At 41.0% G+C, this 21999-nt stretch overlaps 2 protein-coding genes across 6 annotated transcripts in view; one reads left to right on the forward strand and one right to left on the reverse strand.

Annotated features, from left to right (window-relative positions):
* NPC1 (NPC intracellular cholesterol transporter 1) overlaps positions 1-3466 on the forward strand; it is a 29019-nt gene extending 25553 nt beyond the window's left edge. For 2 of the 3 annotated variants that reach the window (XM_082315298.1, XM_082315299.1), the window contains 3 exons: positions 1111-1224; positions 2028-2190; positions 2871-3465. In XM_082315298.1, coding sequence (XP_082171424.1) covers positions 1111-1224; positions 2028-2190; positions 2871-2953 — 360 coding nt within the window. In that variant the 3' untranslated portion in view covers positions 2954-3465. Of the gene's footprint in view, positions 1-1110; positions 1225-2027; positions 2191-2870 lie in introns of all 3 variants that reach the window. The other variant, XM_082315300.1, reaches the window with a different exon arrangement.
* On the reverse strand, positions 9-20224 carry RMC1 (regulator of MON1-CCZ1). 3 transcript variants are annotated; one of them, XM_082315592.1, is made up of 21 exons: positions 19360-19835; positions 17454-17530; positions 15880-15964; positions 15439-15495; positions 14011-14097; positions 12675-12815; positions 10937-11040; positions 10371-10460; positions 10154-10259; positions 8719-8830; positions 7555-7599; positions 7069-7122; positions 6642-6770; positions 6178-6284; positions 5390-5509; positions 5136-5213; positions 4873-4977; positions 4719-4787; positions 4350-4575; positions 3496-3594; positions 9-308 (listed from the first exon to the last, which is right to left on the reverse strand). In XM_082315592.1, the coding sequence occupies exons 1-20, from the start codon at positions 19492-19494 to the stop codon at positions 3515-3517; spliced, it is 2007 nt and encodes a 668-aa protein (XP_082171718.1). In that variant the 5' UTR covers positions 19495-19835; the 3' UTR covers positions 9-308; positions 3496-3514. The 3 variants fall into 3 exon arrangements, with proteins under 3 accessions (XP_082171718.1, XP_082171719.1, XP_082171717.1); XM_082315591.1 differs by lacking the exon at positions 19360-19835 and adding an exon at positions 19871-20224 and having other exon boundaries at positions 12-308; XM_082315593.1 differs by lacking the exons at positions 14011-14097; positions 19360-19835 and adding an exon at positions 19871-20224.
* Between the last annotated feature and the right edge of the window lie 1775 nt (positions 20225-21999).

The raw sequence follows: 21999 nt of genomic DNA on the forward strand, positions 1-21999 counted from the left end.
GACATCCCTCTGCTGCTGTTTCCAAGTCTTGAACAATTGTGTGTCTTATGTATATATTCATGATGCCGAGTAGTATTTTCAACTAAACTTTGACAGGCATTTGAACAGTAGTGGAACTATCTTAATACAGCTAGGTGGTGTGTAGAAAACAGGTTTATTCTGACAACTAGTCCTAGTACTGATAAGATACAGCAGTTGAACCGTAAGCTATATGGCATCTGGTGGTGGTCTCTTCTGTTCTGCAGCAACGGTTGTATTGCTGCTACGTAGGGTAGGTGCTGTTGCGCATCAGGAGAGGTTGTTCATGCCTAAGGTAAGGATACACAAGTCAGTGTTAAGGCTTCTGCTGTATTTATGATCTACAGCGTAGATGTGTGGTGTGCTAGCAGCGGTATTGTTCCTGCATAAATGGATGAAACCACTGGGGGCAGAGAGTGCCTTGGTGAAACACGCCAGAACTTAGTAACTAATGGCTGAGCGCTGGAGCTCTGGCTTACCTTGCTCTCCAGAGATTTATTGCAGATCTGAGAAAGTTATGACAGAGTAAACTGTTGCCCCATGTTACAACTAGGCATATGTTCATGCAAGTCTACCTGCTAGGTAAGTCTTAAGATTTGCCAGCTGTTCAATCAATATTTTAAATGACTATTTAAACAGCTTGTTTTTAAGATTAAGCTAAAGTGCTAAATTCAGCTGAGTTCTTATGGTATCAAATCAGCATGTATACTTGGTGTTACTCTAAAGCAATGTTATTGCAGCTAATATCTGTACAGTGATTTTAGTGCTCAGTGTTCACTGCACACACTGTATTGAAGCCAGCTTTCTTCAATGTCAAGAAACTTTTGTCCTCCAAAATGATCTCGTGTTCAGATTCCTGTTTAATCAGATTAATTGTCCATTAGTAACGACTGGTGCTAAAACGCCACACTGTACCTGTAACAGCCTTTAGCAACCAGGTAATGCTGAGCTTGTAACTCCCAATGAAATTTTAACCCTGGGAACTGAACGCAGCTGCTAGAACCTCTCTAGCCTGTCTAGAGTTCTGAGTGGAGACCTTACCATCAAAGTGCTCATCTAAATGATATTTTCATGTTTGTTTTCACTCTCTAGAGTTGTGGTATTGCTGTGGAGTTCTGCAGTCACGTGACAAGAGCGTTCACCGTTAGTACTAAGGGCAGTAGAGTAGAGCGTGCAGAAGAAGCTCTGTCTCACATGGGCAGTTCAGTAAGTATCTCCTGTACGGGGTGGGGGAACGAGTAGCCAAGTTACAACCTCACAGACTATGCCAGTATCCTTAAATCATAAGGATGGCCTTGCCTTTTCTTTTTGGAATACTTGGTTAAAGCTTAGAGGTCAACCTAGGCTTCTACTAGTAATAGGGGGGTGATCAAGACTCAATTTTTAGTCTGATGTTACTACCACCTTACAGTAGAGAACAGAGCTAAAAGCCTTAGCTGAACTAGGAGTTTGGATTAACCTTGAGTTGTCCCATTAAAGTTCAAGTGCTTCTCTCTTCCAAGTACTCAGAGATGACTAGGAAAGGTTGTTCTGAATATGGGAGGCAATTGAAGCTTTGGGAATGCAAGCAGGGCTTAGTATTTAGGCAGTACTGTCATGTCACTTAAACCAAGATTGAGCAACCTGGGTGGGGTTGGAATAAACTTCTGGTGATACATGTACTGGACCCAGATAAGGAACTTCACTGGAATGTGCATTACTTCAGTAATGGCTTCCATCTGTATCTGCCTGAAGTAAAAATTCACTAAAACTAGCTGGCTGTATGGATTAGAGTGGATTTTTAATCATACTGAGCCTGGCCTGTGGTGTTGGGTTCTAATGGGACCAAGAAGAAGTTGAACGCTTCTTGGGTTTGGTTCTAAGGACTAACAGTTACCTGTTAGGAGGCATACTGCATATAGGAGCCTCAAATTACAGAAGAATTTTAGCAAATGTTAAATACTTAAAGCAAATGGGTTACATAAAGCCCTACTTATCACTTAAACCCACTTTTTTTTTTTAATTGACAGGTTTTCAGTGGTATCACACTGACCAAATTTGCAGGAATTGTAGTACTGGCTTTTTCCAAATCTCAAATCTTCAAGATATTCTACTTCAGGATGTATCTAGCTATGGTTCTGCTGGGAGCAACACATGGACTAGTATTTCTTCCGGTTCTGCTTAGTTACATAGGTAAGATGCGACAGTGCTCTAAGATGCACTTCAAACAAAAACAGCTAGCTACCTGTGGACGCTTTCTCCCCGTTAAATAGGAAGGACTGCAAGGATAAAAAGCAGTGCTTGAATGTGCCTCTCTGTCATTGGAGCAGCCGGTCTGTTGGAAAGCAAGGGTTGACTGGTGGCAGCGCAAGCTCACCGTTACCGGCGCGCTGAACTGCAGCAACCGCAGCCTGCCCCGCGTGGCTGCGCTGCGCTGTTCTTCACGGAAGCGGCTGCCGAGGCCCGCACGGCCCGCCAGGCAGCAGCGCGATTAATGCCTCTCAACCTGGGGACAGGAGGGTGGGTGGAAGCAACAAACCTGCTGCGGGACAGCGTTCCTGCACTTGCAGACACGATCTCGCTTTGCAGTAAGGATGGTCCAAACGCTGTCCTCTTGAGTTTGGAAATTCATGCCTATGGTGTAGCTCTTAAAAGCAGACTTTAACTGAGCCTTACTTAAGGGGGTTAAGACTGATGGGGATTCACCTACTGCCCTTGCTGCTGCTGACAGCTGTTAACAGCTGAGCAGAAGCACGTTTCTGAAGTCTCATCAATGTTAAGCTGGACCTAGACAACTAAGATCATGCATGCTTCTTAATGACTGACTGATCTGCTGTTGAGACTTCGGAATAACTCTGTTTTCTCTCACTCAGGGCCATCAGTAAATAAAGCTAAAACTCGCGCTGCACAAGAGAGGACCAGAGGCACAGAACGGGAGAGACTCCTCTACTTCTAGTTTTTAACAGTGTTCAGTGGACTCCATGAACTGTGGCTTAGGCCCAGCTCTTCTTAAGAACTGAAGTGCAGCAATGTTCTATGACTATCACACTGTAACCACCACTGACTCAACTCCTGCACAGATTCAACTAGAAGATATCAGCTGCAGCTCTGGACATAGCTTTAAACTCAGGAAATGCTACGTGTGGCTCATGTAACAGTATTACTAAAGCTAGCTGTGTTAACAAGATCACTAAAACACTTCTGTTTTCAAGAGGTTGCATCTTTTTCTTCTAGAAACCTAAACCAGCAGTACTGCGAGTTGAATAGCTTTTTTTGTCAATAAAACTGAGGTGACGTGTATGAGAATGGACTGCTAAACCACTGACACTAATTTTAAATGCAGGTCAATGCAATTTTTGTCTCTATTTTTAGGGGGAAGCCATCACAAGTTGTAATATTTTTAGTACTATTTGCCAAAATGTCTTGTATATACTTTATTATAAAATAGCAATTTTGTAGTTCAAAAATCTACTTAAATGCAATAAATTAAGTTTATACATTTCAGTGGAAGAGTCTTTCAGAACGTTGTGGGCTTCATGAGAGCTTGTTCTCCAAAAACTTGTTTGAAGAAGGTGACGTGTTCTTCACAGTGCTCACCTAAGGGGGAGGGGAGGGCAAAATAAAAGTTAACTTGAAAACTCAGAAACTGAGATGCAAGATTGTGTAGTTTCACTTACCTCAACTTATAAGTACTAAGTATCTTTAATGCCTTTGAGTAAAGGAGTTTAACAGTTTTAAAGCAGTAGAATACCGAGGTATCTCCAGTCCTGTGCCAAGTATTCTTGTGGTGAAGCAGATGCCTGATCTAGTTCCTGTATCTAACCAGCAGATTCATAGCCATGAGAGTTCTTTACTGTTGAGAGATAAGACCTTGGAGTGGGCTTCTCTGCCTATAGACTACATGGTGATTAAGAACGTGTTGCCAGTGCAAGCAGTTTAGCTTGGTTTTTGAAGTCAGAGGAACTGTAGTATAAAACAGGTCTTGAATTTGTGTAATCTGTTGATTACACAACTGAACTCAAAGGTTTCTTGACCCAGTTCCTGGCTTCAGGAGAAAGCACTAATTGGAGATAATGGCTTTGTTAAACTAAGCAGTGCAAGCAACTGCAAGCCAAACAGGTTAGCTTCATCTGCAACTTCCTGTTTGGCTCGGTCTTTTTACTCCTGGGTGTGGTATCCAAAGGGCTAAAACAAGTTAACTTTGGCACTGTGCTTACAGGTAAGTCTAAAACACAGGCTAGAATGCACCAAGGGTTTTATCTTATAATACAGACTCGGCTGGAGTGGAAGTGAAACAAGTCTTAGTTCTGTTTGCACAACTGAGTATCTTGGTCTAACTGCTTATTGCTTACCTGGTGTGAAACTAGGGTTTCCTCGTAACCGCTGATTTCTTTGTTCAAAGAATCTGAATATTGTATAGAAAAGCATGTCATCATCTGCTTGTTTTGCTGCATCAAGGAATTTGCGGGCTGAAATGCTGTCGTGTCCTCCAATACCCCTGATGAATCTCAAGGCAGCCAACACTTGGTGTTTGGACAACAGAACTTCCACTATTTCGTCATTTGCTGTGGAAAGTCTCTGTGAAGTCAATCACAGCTGTAAGACTATGCTTCTAACAAATGACTGAGATGCTAGCTAGTCACTTCAAGCTTGGTCAGGTAAGCTGTTTGACAAGTCTAGCCCACATGTGACATGGAGTTACTATAGTCTGAAATGCTTACTTTTAACATATCCAGAGAGAGCTGATGTGCGGGAGGGTAAATGCTTTCCAGGGACAGCAACAGACAAGCCTAGGGCAAAAGCAGAAATAACCTTAAGATTCTGAAGCCTTCCCACCTCCATCACTAGCTTATTGAGGCAACTTGTCTTACGTACCAAAGGCTTTGAGTCACTGAGCACATGGTACTGCAGAAACTGATGGAGCATGTAGAACAAATTGTGTTGAACGAGGGTTTTGATGACCAGCTCATACAAGTAGTGCTGTGAATGCAGAAGACCATCAAAGGTATGGCTCAATACCAGTTTTTACAAACTAGAAGGCAGTATTGTATAGGACTTAAACACATGACCAAGACCAGTCTGAAACTCCATGTAATTTCATGGAGTGAGGTGATATGCTTGGCACATAAATATTTTACCTGAACTGCAATCTGGAACTGGTTAAGAGAGCGAATGTATTCCATCAAGACTGCTATAGTGAACTTATGAGGTGCTTCCTGCACAAGAAAAAAAAAAGTGTTAGGTGGAGCCTGCGTAGCTTCCCCTGTTAATGACAACCCTGTCAGAACGGGCACTAAAATACCCTAATCCTCACAATGAAGCCTTCTGCAGGCTCTTTCAAGCAGTCAGCTTAAGTTTGCTGCTCTGAGACTAGCACTTAAAATTAACTTACCTTCTTCTCTGTAAATACAGATAAAACATGTGTGTACATGTCAGACTGGTCAATAACTGCTTGAGTGCGGACTGGACGTTTCAGGAGTGGATTACTTCTACTCAGGCCTGCTTCTACCACCTACAAGAAGAAAGCCTTTTTAAAAAGAAAACTGTAGTGGTGGTGTACAGTTTCAGTCTCATCTGTACGGAGACTGTTTTCCACTGGGAACATAACTATAAACGTGTTTTGTTACAGAGCAAATTCACATCTGTGGTCATGTTATACTGGATGCGTTCTATTCAGTGTGGGCTTTCGTATTAAATTTAAAACTGCTTTTCAAAGTTACATAAATGTAGCTGCTATTATATGCCTCAAAGCCAGGAGCTGAATCAAACTTACTGCATTGATACAGGCCCTCAGCTTTAGAAGGATTTTTAGTATGTGGCTGTACTATGAGTTAGTGCTTGAACTTGGTATTTTAACAGAAGCAATCCCAAGATGCATCAGGGTTGTGTATGTTGTGCAGTGGTATAGTGTGCCGTGAAATCAGTAGTTTGGAAGCTATTTTGGTAGCTACGGATTCCAAGTTGTTTTTTGAGCTTCTACCCTCTTTCTGGGGTATGTTACCTGCCACACCAGGGTGCTAAGTGGGGGTCTTAGTGCGCCTTGCACAGTAGGCCACCTACTGTGAGCCCAAGGCAGCCAGCACCTTGGTAGGCCTCAATTTCCCAAGTAGAAAAGAGCATGCCTGAAATGCAAAGAGCATCATCCTGTCTTTGTAAGCTGCTGTAGCTAACATGGTTTACCATAGTATAGCTTTGCTCAGCTTCCAAGTACTTCTTATATTCGTGATTCAGTTTGTCAAAAACAGTTGCAATCACAGACAGTGATCTCCTTTCTGGCTCACTGAGCACTGGAAAAGATAAAAAAAAAAAAAAAACTATGAGGAGAACTAACCAGGGGCTTTTAATGTTGCCTTTTTCAAAAGGTGATCTTACTCTAAGCTTGATTTTAAACTTCAGAGAAACACTTTCAGTCATGTCAGATGTATTTTAACTAAATGGGGGGGGGGGGGAAGTTGAATTCTTTAATGCTGTTAAATAATTCCTTGAGCACGGTGACTGAGGGTAGTCTATACAAATGACATCTTGCAGGACCAAGCTAGCTTCAGAGGTGATCTCAAATCTGAGAACAGCTCAGCTAACTTTGTGAGTATTTATGAATAAGCAGTACTGTACTTTCAAGAGACAGACAAAGCATGTGAACTTACTTTGAGAGCATACAGATAGGATAACCATTTTGCATTCTTTCCTTTGGAGAAGGAAATCCATTAGTTTTCCTTTATCTAGCAAGAGGTTAACCACAGGTTCAAGTTTCACTTGAAGACTCCAGAGGTAACCTTAATTTGAAGGAGTAAAACAAAAAGTGAATTGCCTTATATAGCATAGCCTAGACATTCAACTTTTCCACCTTTAAATGAGAACACATCTAGATTATGATTTATTTGCCTTCCTAAGTCTGTATTTTAGAGCAGCATTACCCCTGAAACGTTGTAGTAAAGATATGGTCATCCTCAGTTACCACTACCAAGGTACATCTGCTTAGTCACTTTGTTTTCAGCTGCTTTGTGCACTGAAGGTATAAACCAGCCCCCCTTTGGCACTGAGTATAGCAGAGTCAAACAGCTCACCACTTACCTTCACTTGCACTGATGATAATATCAGGTTGAAAGACAATCCAAGAAGAAGAATCTAAATGTTAAAGTTCCAACATCCATATTAACATCAATTCTAACCTGTTGCTACTAAATTCACATTACTGTACCAAAGCAGATTCCCATTAACATACTTCCATTTACTGTCACCTCTTCTTGTAAGGTCTTGAACCATACTCTTGGAATCGCATCTTCGATTTCATGGTGTACCTATTCAGTAATTTCATACATGCATCTCAAATGGCCAAGAAATGTGGTACTGTATTATACTAGATTTCCATTTTTACAACTCTCTTGAAAGCATTACTGTCTCTTATGAAGCATACTATTTTGTCTTGAAGTAAATATGCACAATCAGCTAAAGCTGGACTTAACGTGTCAAGGTAACAAATGCCAGCTTCTTCCATGCTTGGTACATGGAATGAGGCTTCAGTAAGACTCTTGCACTTTTAGAGTATTTAAAGGATACAGAGTTTACATAAAACAGGAGACTGGCTCGTCACAGAGGCTGGACCTGCAGAAAAATTAGCATCAGGTGAAGAACAGTAGTACTCTGGCAGCTCTCCTGCACTAACAAAATACAAACTACAAGCTTACACTGAAAAGGCAAGTATGGATTGTAACATGTCTACCAGTCCTACAGCACGCTGGCAAAAAAGATATACCCGTTGGTGTAGCCAGATCATCTACAAAGAAAATCTGACACTGGGAGAAAGCAAACAAATTCTTCAAAACACGATTGTTTTGTTTTTCAGCCAAGTGAATCGTGCATGCAGTAGTGTTCTACTCTACTCCTATAATTCTAAATACGTAGACTACAGTTGCTGTATTTATATGTAATCACTTCAGTTTCTTAAAAAGCAAGACTGGTTTGTACTTTCTGATGCTAACCTTTGTTTTAATACAAACCTCCACCTGCAGATTTGTCAGTCATAATCACTATTAGGGATTTCAACATTCAGATGTTAAAGAGCTTTTAAGGTGCAATCATTCCTATAGAAGCATCTTTCTCTTCTGTAAAGAGAACCACGCTGCTTTGCCATATGCTAGTGGAATTATGCTCAGACTATTTCTACCTACTTCCAGCTTGAGGGTAATTATCTGTTCTCCTGTCCTAGAAGCGTAGCAGAAAGATAATCCGAGAAGAAGAATCTAAGTAGTGAAGTCCTAACATTGATCGTAGCATTGCTTCTAAACTGGTCCTAAACTTGAGTCTGAGCTTGGATTGTCTTTCAGCTTCTTTGTGGCTTGGGAAGTTTAAATAGTCATGACCGAAGCCAGTAAAACATGAAGTGCTTTTGAGTATGCACACAAGCTTTTACAGTTGTGGCCAAAAAAGGAAAAAAAAAAAAAAAAAAAACCAAACAACTTTGAATTGTAAAAGCAAAGTACTATGGGAAGTATGCACCTTCAACAGCAGCTCTTACTTTTCTGTAGTAGGCACGAGTTTGGAACACAAATTTATGCTCAATTCCTTCTTACCTTCTTTCCTCCCTCACCCTCTCCTAAATACACATAATGGAAATGTTAGTAACCAGCATCCTGAAAACTGAAGCACTCTTGTATGCCAGCTGTTACATTTAGATAATCTTGATAACAGTGTTTTAGGATATTTATTATATAGTAGTTCTACCTGCTACAGGTATTTGATAGGGTTGTATTGATCGAGGCGGAAGTACAAACTGATGGATGGTAGTAGACCCATCAAATTCTCCTTTTAGCTTGATGTCAAATATAACTGAAGTCTGCAATTGAGAAGAAGAAATTAGTATTCACAAAGGTGAATTACCACCCAGGCTGCTTTTCACATTTCCAGCTTGTGTTCTCCATTAGAAGGGTAGAACCGTTTGGGTTGGAAGGGATGTGTTGTGGGCAAGGCCATCTTTCACCACATCAGGTTGGTCAAAGCCCTCTCCAACCTGACTTTGAGCACAGCCAATGATGGGGCAATCCACAACTTCCCTGGGCAACCTGTTCCAGGGTCTCACCACCCTCACTGTAAAAAATTTCTTTCTTATATCCAATCTAAATCTACCCTCCTTCAGTTTAAAACTGTTGCCCCTTGAACTGCCATTACAGGCCCTGGTAAAAAGTCTCTCTCAATCTGTCTTATAACCCCCTTATAAGAGATTCATGTCAAATTCACTACTTAGTTATGGATGCTAGAAACTGTGAGGAAAATTGTGCATCTTCCTGCGATATCCTCATACTTCTACCATTCAGTCCTGTTCAACTCGGGTCACTAGCGCTTCTACCCAGTATGGACCACATTCTTAGCCTTGCACAGTGGAAGTTGGCTTCCCTTTCAGTGCTAATGAAACATGACTTCAATTATTGGTATCTACCCTCTTCAGTCTGATTTTGTTTTCTGTGTTTATAGAGTCATGTTTATAGAGTCATGTTTATAGCTTGACCAAAACGCTGGAGAACAAGTGCTCTGGGTTAAATGCTAATGTGTAGAATTAACATGAATTATAACTGAAATATCAACTAATCATTCCAATGAGATAATCTGCCCAAGAGAAAATAATACAAGAATCCAAAGCCTTTCCACAAGTTAAGAGCAAAATACCACTTTAGCTTTACCACTGATCAAGCCTTGCTGCTGAGACTACAGTCAAGCAAGTTTTACCTATGCTACCATATGCATAAGACCATTTGTGTTCATAGAATTTTTTGCAGATCCGGACCTTTGAACTAAAGGAGCATAAGTTTGTGTCATAGAAACATATCGTTCAGATGTGTGCAATATGAGAAGTTCCCAGGATTAATAATGTAGTATGCAATTTAACTCTACCTCTTTATATAATGCCTTAAAAGCCTACACAGTGCAGCAGCAGAGTGTCATGGGAAACTAACAAGAAGGAAAAAAAAAATGTTAGCTGAACAAGGTAAGAGGATAATTTTGAATCTCTTATACCCTTGTGGTTTTGTTCCTGCAAATACTCTAGCTTTTGGCAAAGCTAAGCACTTGCGAAAGTGTTTTCTAGAGCTAACAGGCATCATTATTAAAGTCTACCCATAACTTTTTAAAAGTTAAGGCACAACATAATATAAATAAATCACACCTCAGTATCCTGATGATGTACCACCACCAAGTTATCCACAACATTCAGGGCAAACTTCCCAGTTCTGTTCAGCTTTAAAATATGTGTCTTCTTACAGGAGCCCTCTCTACAGAAACAGAGATGAGAAGAACGGGTCAGTAAGCCTGTTTAAACTAGAAAAGCAGATGTCTCTTACACACACGTGAATTGCCACTAATGTTCTTCATTCTGCTCTTACCTTGGTAAGTGATAGAGGACTACTTCTGCTCCTGTACTATTGGAAGTCCTTGAGTGATGCCTCAAATAGAGAACATAAAGCTGCCCATATCTAATGAGACAACAGGATTAAAGCATTATTTTCAAATAAGAGCTCTACCGGTCTGTTAGAGCCATACGTTTTATCCTAAAAGAACAGATGTGAGATTACCTAAGTCAAATGATCAACGAATTAAAACTGAAAGACCAAAACAGCACTCAGTAAATCACAATGTACAGCCTATGCTCATGCAAGTTAGGCATCTAAGAACAACTCTACCAACACATCAGTTCAAAAATGAAGGATTCTCAAAATTCTGTACTAATGAAGAACAATTTCACGTAAGACTTCTCAGTTAGCTTCCCTTCCCCAGCTTGCCCCAACAGAGTTGTTTAGATGCTTTGTTCAAGGCAGTAACTGAAGCACTTTAAAGCAGTAGTACTGCTAAAACAAGAAATAAGTGCAACCATGTTAATGTTCTTGTCCTTTCTCAGCATCCCCAAACTGTCATACTTCTCCAAGAAAGGCTTGATTAGTTAGATACATACATTGTAGCCATAGCAATATCTCTTTCAGAAAGGCTGAGCTTGGAGGACTTGGGTGCTGCAGGTAACTCGATTTCAAATTTTGATAGTTTTGACATCGTTCCACTCTGTTAAACAGCAAAAAACCCCAAAGAAATCCATTGTTAAGACTTGAAACAGAAACAGCTCAAGTAACCTTTAATCAAACACTGCATCAATAGCACCCCCATGAGGTGAAGAATGGTGATAGCCGAAAAGAAAAAAAAAAAGGGTTTGACACTTTTTCCTACTGTGATCCTAAACACATACTTCTGATATTATCATTTTAGCAGCTTTATCATCTTGACTTTATAACATCAGCTTCAGCTTCAAGACAAATTTGCATGCAGATCCCATTTACAATTGGCCTGGAGATCTCAAGCAGTTCTCTTAACTTCCTTTCTCTCTTCCAGCAAGCATATGCTCCGACTCTTAAATAACTGCATACTGGGAAGGGGAAAATATCAGTACTTCCTACCAGTCACAGTCTCCTTTTGTTCCTGCTAACTCCAGAATCTGCCTTATACTCAGAGCATACTCCTGCTCCTGCTCAAGGTTTCCTCTCTTCTCTTCCTCTTTTCCTATAGAATTTATATTTAAGAAAGTTTTCAGAGTTTCCAAAGCTTCTACTGAAATTCACTTCCCCTTCTCATTAACTCATTCTTGAGCGTCAAGTGTGAACACTACAGAAGTATATCCTTTGCTAGAGCTCTATTTTCAAAGATTATTTTAGTACAGTACCTTTCTCAGGAAATCTTTAAAGATTACCTTCTGAACACAAAATAAAAATTATTTAGCTTCAAGCTACAACTTGACACAAAATGTTAAGGAGGGGGAAGCACGACCTAAGTCCTTAAAAAGAAAGCTGTGAGAGGCTAGTAAGTTCCACCTAGCCACCTAAGAGAACGTCATTTCAGGATCCAGTATAGACCCTACACAAGATCAAACCAGGAAACCCATTTGAATAAGCTTCTTTTTAATCTCTTCCCTTAGACTACCAGAGAAATCTTCCTAATCCTTTGAGAGAAGCAAGATGAACTCTGTAGTTCTTTTCCTCATTTTTTAAATCATCTTACTGCATGATTAACTTAAAACGGATCCCAGTTTTTACTACACACTTTTTCCAAGCCGAAAATATTTTCCCAGTAACCTGAAGTGTTGTCCACAGGGAAGAACACTAAGAGAAATAAATACTGTAAACAAAGCCCTCTCATGCTTGGGACAATAGTTGTTTCTTAAGCGCTACCTTTTTTCTTTCTTTTTCAAATTCATCCACTCACATTTGGAAGGTTGCAGTTATAATCACAAGTGGAAGGCCCTTAATTTTTCTTTATTACCGCACTACAGAGTGCAAATGCCCATAGTAAAAGTAAATAATATATACTTATTTTAAGTAGGAAAAAGATCTCTTGAAAGATATTTAAGTTGTCAAATATTGGCTCACTATTTTTTTTTCCCTTTCTCAAGGTCAACTGTCCCACATTAGCTGGACACACCTCTTCCTAAAGAGGACGTAAGAAAGAGCAAATTACTTCATTTTAAGCCATCACCTAGGAACTACCTGATAGATTTTTGCTTTGTCCTTTGCTTATTGTCATATAAGGATGTGAACACATGCACCTCTTGGAAGAAACCCAGGAAAAGCAGTAGAATATCTGAGTGAAGAAGCAGCCTGAAAAAACGGAAGCACACAAAATGAAAAGTTTGGAACATATTCCTTTACCTTGAAATAGAATGGCTGCAGGACATTGCCAAGGACAGTGGTTGACAGAAGAATAACAGAGCTCTCTGGACAATACATGTACCAGTTGACATTAATACTCTGATTCTTCAGAAGTTTTAAACTTCGTTTCTCTGGTAATACCTGGAAACACAAGATATTAGCATTATATTACCACCAGGATTCCAACAGCATAAATGGTACTACACAGTAGCTAGGAATGTTAACTAAGAAACAGTTAAGTGTAAGGGCATTTATAGTGCTAGAATTAAAAATCAGAAAAACGACAATTACAGCTTAGGCCCCAATTTACTGTAGCTAAGGAAATGCATATCAAATCCTCCTCAATTCTAATGAGGTGAAAGGTGCTGTCTCTTCCCCCTCATCCAGGTCTGGGTATAAGTTCTGTCCATAATCGAGAAAACACCTAGCTTGACACAATCAGTGAAGTTTTATTAAAAAGTTATTATAATATCTATCTTTGTTGCTGTCACTCCCCAGTTTCTTTTAAGAACTATGACAGCATATAAATTGATTCTCTTCATTTTAAGGGCTTAAATAACTTCTCTTCAAAAAAACACTTACTTGATTTGGTCCTTTTACCTGCAGGGTTGACGTTCATAATCCTTTTAGGTGCCAAATATATTTTTCTCCCTCAATCAGTAGGAAATAATGCTGCTTTTTCAGTTACTTTCTTTAGTAGTAGCTATTAGTAACAGTAATTACGTGAAACACCATGTCTTAGCTCCAAGACTGGGAAGTGCACAACTTTGGAGGAAGTTTACATTATCCCTCATCATGAATGTCATAAAGGGCTATTTATTCATTAGATTTCTCCAAAAACATATGCAAAGGTAATTACACATAACACAGAGGAACTCAGACAATGAGATCAACATAGGAGGAAGCTGCCAATTTGCAGAAGGATATCACTATCTTAGTCAATTATTTGTTCTTTGCTGCATTTTAAGCATGCACACATCCTCCCCAATGCTGATTTGTTTTGCATGAAGGGATATTTCACATTAGATTTAGATAGTCATTTCCATACAAGCCAAGAGCATCTATTAATCTAGAGTTCTCAAGGCTTAATTCAGTACTCCTTTATATAGGGTCTTTGTTAGCTGTGCTAAATAACCTGTTCGTGTTAAGTTCGCCCTGCCCCCAAAAGTATTCCTCTCAAAGAAAAATAATCATAGTCTGCAAACAGAACAGCAGAATTTCTTTTTTTAGTAGTGCTTTCTCAATCAGAGAGCTAGAAGAAAGGAATTCAAAGATACTGACACAAATTTACATTTTCTAATTTCTAAATATGTCCTACAGGAGTTGTTTGTGTTACCTGATAGAACTCAATTCCTTGATCTGTGATGAAGACGATTTCTGTAGAACTTGTCCAGCAGAATCCTAGAATATTGGCATTCTTTGTCTTTTAACAAACAAGCAAACAAACACTCTTTTACTTGGAAAAATTAACTATTCAGATAACCTAATATTACTAAATGAAGAATGCGAGACCAAAGGCAACCTAGTTATCCAATCACTGGAGTTAATACTTTTGGCCAACCAGACACCCAGCACACATCAGCTCCTTTTGTAAAGGCTTCCAGAACTATGAACACAACTACTCTACGACCTGAATTTTTGGCAGCATGTAAGATTTACAAGTCTATTACACAGTCAAATTTTCTTTTTGCCCTAAATACAACCAAGTTCTTCTGGCTCAAACCATACTGCCAATTCAACCAATTCCTGACATGAAAAGTGGGTTCCTTCTGTTGACAGAAATTAAGAACTAAGTGAAAATATTTGCCATGACTCCACTCAGAACAGTACCATAAATGCTTTGCTAGAATGGTTTACTCAAACACATAATCCTACGTAACGAAGCAGAGAGTGCTTCAGCTTTAAAGTCTACAGGAATAAAGGGATCTGTGCAAATCATGTGTTTAAAAATTTACTTTAGCATTCTATTACCCCAAAATGTAATTTATCTTAGTTAAAAGTTGGAAAGTACCAAACAATGACAACGGTACCTGTTTCTGGTAAAATAATTGTCAAAAAAATAGAAGGGTTGTTTAAAAAATACCAAACATAGAATGCAAACTAGTAATCACTTACTATCACTGCTCAGTGAAATTAGGGTAAAACATCCACATTAACATATCCAGCATTAGTATAATTACTGTCCACTGTTTCTGTAACACCAGCACTTTGCCTCTTCTCCTTCCCAAATCTCAACATTTGTTCATAGAATCACAGAATCGTTAAAGTTGGAAAAGACCCTCAAGATCATCAAGTCCAACCGTTAACCTATCACTGCCAAGTCCACCACTAAACCATGTCCTCGAGCACCACATCTACCCGTCTTTTAAATACCTCCAGGGATGGAGACTCAGCCACTTCCCTGGGCAGCCTCTTCCAGTGCCTGACTACCCTTTCAGTGAAGAAGTTTTTCCTAATATCCAACCTAAACTTCCCCTGGCGCAGCTTGAGGCTGTTTCCTCTCATCCTTGTTGCCTCCACAGCACTTCCACTCCTTTCTAGGAAAGAATTCAAGTGACTAGACCAGGAAGTTTTTTATGGTATTGTTAATACCTGTTCATGTACCTCAATTCAGACAGACAGTAGTGCCTACGTATCTCATTTACTTCATGTTAGTGTTTTGGAAGGTATCTCAATTAGCTCTCTTGTAGAGCAGAGGCCACCAGCTTAACTAACATTAGAGTTTCACCTAAGCATATAAGCTTTGGACATTTACTTAACTTACCTTACATTCTTGTGTATATTCTAGCTGAGGGCTATCTGGAATAAAATTCAAAAAATCCTGCAAAAACACCCATGAAGTGTGTTAGCAAATATGAAGCACAGACAACATACATATGTAGATACAAGAGAATAAATATTAATTTATTGAATTATTTTGGATGAGTTATATCGAAGAAAAACTTGACTTACTATATTCTACTTCATCCCTGCCAGGGAATTCTTTATAGGAGTTGGCTCCCCCCACACTTTTTCTTAAATGATGATACCAGCAAGACAACAATGTTGCCTGTTCAGCCCCTCAGGATGATAGAGGAATTTTCACTACAGCTGTTGTTAGCCACCAGACCTCTTGAGAACTTTTGTCTCAGAGGCTTCTACTCTGGTACTGTAAATAAAAGATTTCCAGCTCCAGTTCCCTGTCTGCAGGGTGTAGGTTTCTTACCACACTCTTCAAAGTTCTCTGCACAGCCAGTATCTTGTTCCCCAAAGAAAACTTGATGCACTTCACTTCTCCTTTGTCTTCCATCCTATACAGAAAGAAAAAGAAGTTACAGAAATATTGTCTAAAATAGTTCTGTAATACACTCTGTAATACACCCTCAAAAAGACAATGAGAGAAGGGAAAAAAAGTGTAGTGTAAATGCTTTTGAATACAACTTAGGAGTGTTGCCGGACAAGTACCAGATTAAAAATTCAGACTGGAAGATAATGGCAGCTCAGTCTTCAGAAGTCCTGAACACATCCAAAACAGAAGCATGGCTAAGATCGCACAAATTAGCACCTGAAGTTACCACAAATGCTCAACTCTGTTGGCCTGTGAGGTGGAACCGGAAGACAATGGAAGTATTCAAACCTGCGTTCTCGGTTCTCTCTCAGCGAGTTTGGAGTTCTGTGACACTCCCCAACATCCTGCAATCAGCCCCTTTACTTTCAGAACTACTGCTAAGCGACCTAAGCGTACTCGCTTCCCCATTAGGACACATCCTCTAGAAGAATTTCTGATGTTACAGGGAGAGTGAGGCTGTTTTCGCATCATTTGAAAAAAAGTAAAAAAATGTATTCTTACCAAACAAGCATCAGCACAATTGGCATGAATAAGGCATTTCTACTTCCAGTATACGTTATTAAGTACAATAACTTAAGAGAGAGCTAGATAGTGAAGCAAGAAAACCGTGGAACCTCCTGAAGTTCACTGAGTACTTTTAGCTCCCTTGGGATTTGTGACATGGGAAGTCAAATTAAAAAGTCAAATAAAAAGAGCAACTTTCAGGACAGGCCCTATGTAATACCTGACAGATCACAGTAAACACAGCAAACACACCTCGACTGCTAATTGTTTCATCCATATCTGGATTGAAGCAACCTTTGAGCAAAAGAATACTTCCTTACATATGGACAGCAGAGTGCAAAGAGCCATTGCTCTTAACAGAGGCATATCTAAAATAGTTTTCTAAAGACAAAGTAGTTTCATTGAAAGTACTGTTATCAGATTCTGCAAAAAAACATTTCAACAAAAAATGGAAGATATAAAAGAAGACAATTTAGATTAAACAAGAAACAGAATGTAAGAAACCTACATGTAGGAAACACTGTGCTGCAATCACAGGCATGAAACTCAGAAATTACAGTTCTCTACACATTTACATTTACTTCATTTTGTTTAACTTGCTAAACTGCATCCTTGGATAAGTCACTGGTGGTGTAGGAATCACCAGTTTGAATCCTCACACTCTCTCACATATATAGTGTGTTTTAATAAAACACTGCTGTTTTAAAAAAAAAAAGAAAAAAAAAAAGCCACAGCCTACTAACTTTTTCCTCCCTCAGAAGACTAAAAATTCATGAGGGCAAAGCATGCCATCTTAATTGCAAGATTATGTCTAAGAACAAAATCCAAAGATGATCACAACTACTTTCAAGTTTTATGCCTGAATTACAATAGATCAGGACTAAGCCCCACATAATTTTAAGATTGCAGAATCCTATCCCAAGACAACAAAGATGAAGGTGCCTTACCTGAAGGAAATGGGATTTCTATCCTCCAAACCTTTGACAACAACTCCTGTAGCTCCACCAGATCGAACAGCAAAAACCTATAAAAAAAAGTTTTGAACATATCTGTACCTTATCCAAAATCATAACCTTAACATGCTTTCTTTTCTGTAAGCCATAGCTTTAATTTTTTTACTAGACATAATTTTTGTTGTTACACAGATCTGCCAGTTCACACTGAGATTCAGTAAATAATCAATTCCTTCCCCTGGAGTGTCAAGTTTACTTAGAGCTGACAGGTTTCCAATGGTATTGTAACAGTCTTGTAGGCATATTCTGAACTACTGGGCAAGTTAAAACAGTAAAAGTCTGTATAAGCTTTTTTTTTTTTTTTTTTTTTTTAATATTCCTGTTTTCCTAGGTCAGGTAATAGTAAAAGTATCTGAGACATCAGGGCATTGTTTAAAACAGAAAGGCCATCAGCTTGAGGATTGGGAAGAGATGCAACTCAATGACCCAGGAGCTTGATCTTGTCCGAATATGTTATTAGACAGGAATAGTTTAATAGTAATCTGCAGTTTTGCATGTACCTAAGAAGTTTCAGTGAACTTGCACTAACAACTTGAAGAATTCCTTTAGCACAACTGCACATATACAGGTGTAAAACCTGCTAGAGCTATACCGCTTGTTGAGCTGGAATAAGGTAACATTAATAAAAAGTCACGCTGTTGTGAACTTTAACTAGCTTAGAAAAAGAAAGGCAGATGCCTTATTTGTACTTGTTGTACGTGTGGAAGCACTAGACACACAGATCAGGTCTCAGAATAACAGACAGATTGTTTTGTAATATTAGCCACGCTACTGGGTGCAGTATGCTCTTGCAGGAATACAGGTGACAAGCCTATAAACAGCAAGCAAGTCCACAGCTTTACTAGAATGATAAATACTTAGTTTAACTACTGTTGATATTGATGTAGACAGAAAGTGAAGACAACACCCTCTTAATCTTTGTGAGATGAGAAGATAGTAAGGACAGATGTCTCAGAAGGCCGTTCACGTGGGAAACTATCATTGAAATGCTTGTTACAAATGATTTAGAGACACTTTGGAAATTAAACAATTTTACAGTAGCAAGAAAACATGGAGAATTAAATTTACAGTTGAAAATAAGTATTTTTCAACTGAGTTCTTAAAACCCAGTTTCTGCATAGGTGTATCACATCCACACTGTGATATAGTGTCTCCTGAGAGGCATGTTTGAGTAAACTTATTTCACCTGGCCCTCAAAATATAAGTAAAGGAATATGGTTTATAAAGAAAAAGGACACCAGTAATTCTAAACAGAGTGCAACAGGAAGAAACACATCCCAGAAATACTCCCCCCTCTCCAAATATGCCACTGATCACGTCCACATCACACGTACAAAACCACACCACTTATATGGGGAAGAAAGCTTGAACATTTCATCCTGTGAATGCTGAGGTCACAGAATGGTTACAGGAATTAGACAGTGGAATGTATCCCCATCTACATAAACCTCATGACAGACTGTGGATCTTTTAACTATACTGAGTTGAATACTCAGAAGCCCATAGAAATATTAAGGAGAAACACGCTTAAAAGAACTAAAGCCAAGAAATCAAAAGCAAAGCGTCCACTCAGGCCCGAGCCACAAGTTAAGCTACAAATACTAATTTTATGAATATACTGAACTTTAGGAAAAGGGAAAAAAAATCAGAGAAACGAAGCTAGCAGTGAAGTGACAAAGTTCGCCAGTAATGTTGGAACACTTGGAATAGAAAGAAAAAGTGCTCACTCTGAAGAATTCCTGAAAGACCTTACGATAGTGAGAGTAAAGGCAGGTGAAATTCAACCTAATAAATCTACATTTACCTAATAATCTCTACATTTGAGAGAAAAAAATTCTACCATCTCTAGCAAGATGACAGGGTCTGAGCCAGCCGCCCAGCAGCAAGACCTCACAGCATAGCCGTTCCCCAGAAGAGGAACGGCCAGCCTCATGCTCAGCAGCCAAGGCACGGGGATGAAATCCAACCCAGGCATGGGAGCCTCCAGACCCCTCTTCTCGGAGAGGCGACAGAGCAGCAGCGGGAAAGGCTGAGGCAAGCGGCCCGAAGCCGCGACCCCAGCCTGCAGAGCCGAGCGAGGCACGGCGGGGGTGCCCGGGATCGGCCGGCGGTTCCCTCTCGCAGCCGCCCGGCACGGCCGGCTGGCGGGGAGGGGCTCGGCGCTGACAGACGGCAGCGGTTCTCCCTCACACGGCCCCGGCGCTGGGCCGAGGTCCCGAGGCGACGATCCGCCGTCAGTTGACAGATACCGCCCGGCGGCCTGTCAGGACGGGGGAGCGCGGCCTCCCGCCGCCTCCCGCGGGGAGGGGAGGGCCCGCCGCCGCCGCCGCCGCCGCCGCCGCCGCGCCCACCTGCTTGTTGGCCTCGTCGAAGAAGACGCAGTTGACGGGGTTGGCCTTCTCGAAGTGCACGGGCCGCGCGCACAGCGCCAGGTAGCAGCCGCCCTCCCCGGCTCCGGCTCTCCCTTCTCCTCCTCCCGGCGCCTCTTCCTCCCCCGGCGGCGGCGGCTCGCGGCTCATGGCGGCGGCTCACCCGGCGCCAAACGGTCCCACAACGAACCCGCCGCCGCCGCCTCCCGGCCGGCCGCTTCCTGTTTACACTCCCCTCACACGTGACGCGGGACCGGCCTGCCTTAAAGGCGCCGGGCGCCGGCCGGAGGGGAGCGCGCGGCTGACCCACCGCGGCCGGGCAGGAAGCGGCGGCTGAGAGGGCCCCGCCCCGCGCTCGGGCGCGCGCCTCCCCCGCAGGCCGGGGGCGTGGCCGCGGGCTGCCCCGCCCACCCCGCCGCTGCCCTCCCCGCCGGCGTTCGCCTCCCGCCGCACCGGAGCGGGCGTCGGGCGGAGGCCGGAGCGGCGGGGGCTGGGCCTGCGCGGCCAGCCCGAGCCCGCCCTGCTGCCGGGCCCCGCCGGGGCAACCGGCCCCGTCAGGGGCGGCCTGTGGCGCTGCCGGGGCGGGAAGGGCGCGGTCTCGGTACCGCTCTGCTGAAGTCTCTTCCTGGGCCTTAGGTGGGCCTCTTGGCTAGCTAGCCGGTGGCTTTGCTAGCCTCCTGGGAGGAAAACACCGAGAGCTGAGGCGGGAGAAATACATTTGGCCCAGCCTCTTAGAGTGCCGAAGCTTTTAGGGGGGGAAGGAAGCGCCTGTTTCACAGCTCTGCCTTCATTTGTCGGCGCTTACTGCATCACCCCTGAAAAGCGGCCACTGCTGATGCTGCTTTGGGGTACGAAACTGCTTTCTAGTGGCTAATTGTAAGGGAAATTATACCCTGAAAACAGTCCTTTTTTCAGTAACAATATTAAAGCATTATTGAAGTTAAAGTCTGGATTGTTCCTCAGCATTTATGCTTATTTCAGTTTGGACAATAAACTAGAGACGGGGGTTTTTGTCTGGTTGATGCACTGGCTAGTGGCATAGTTCACAGGTTGCAAACAGTATAATTCAGAAATTGTGTAAGAACATCATTAATTACGTATTTCCTAGGGAAACAAAGGAAATAAAAAATAAACGGGGAAAAAAAAAAAAAAAAGACAGAGATCATACCAATTTAAGTTTTCAGATTAGACCAGAGTGGCACAACTTCGTACAGGAGAAACAGAAATTTAAGCACCAGGTACTAACACGGTATCATGCAAACAACCGCTTGCTGACTTGTGACCCAGCTAGTCTAACTGCAATCATTTCACATCAGACTAGAGAAACTGAAGTCACAACTAGGAATTACAAGCAGCTATTTGTTCTGCAGAACATTCCCACATCATCAAACAATTCCGTGTTAACTAGAGAGGACAAGTATTTCCAGAGCATTTAAAATTCCTTAAAGTTTATCATTTTCTACAAAATAAAAAAATTCATTGCATGTTAGCCAAAAGTTTAGTTAATCCAAGGTCAAAATTTAAGAAATTCTACTGACAGTTAGCCTTCTCCTACTTTCCTACAGGACAGCAAGCACTTTCTACAACTGCAATAGGAATATTAAGACAGTAGACACTGAGGTATATGGGGGGGGGGAAAATCAGCAAGTATATAAACACAGAACTTGAAACTATTGTGATAGTTTTAAAATTGACCATGAGAACAGTCATAATGTCAGAAAAGTTAATTAAGCCAACAATGAAAAAAAAAAAAATCTAGATTTACTTCTAAGATTCTATTTGATAATAATAATCCTAGAACCTTTTATTTCAAGGGTGTCCAGGAAAATGCTTGTTTTAGCATCTTCTTCCTTGTTTTCAACTACTTGACAACATGCCCAGATGTCTCAAAATCTCAAAGCAAATTCCTGAACCAATTTTACTGCTAGAAGTGAAAAGATATTTAGGCAATATAATTGAGCCCAGTAGCTTTAAATGACAGACTTGAGGACCATTGCTTCATTTATTAGGGTTTTTTTTGTGGTTTTTTTGTTTGGTTGGTTTGTTTTTTTTTTTTTTAATCTGTGCTAGACAGATTTTAGAAATAAATTAAAAATGACAGTAACAACTCA

This window comes from Platalea leucorodia (assembly GCF_965183815.1).
Source record: "Platalea leucorodia genome assembly, chromosome: 1".
Lineage (NCBI taxonomy): Eukaryota > Metazoa > Chordata > Aves > Pelecaniformes > Threskiornithidae > Platalea > Platalea leucorodia.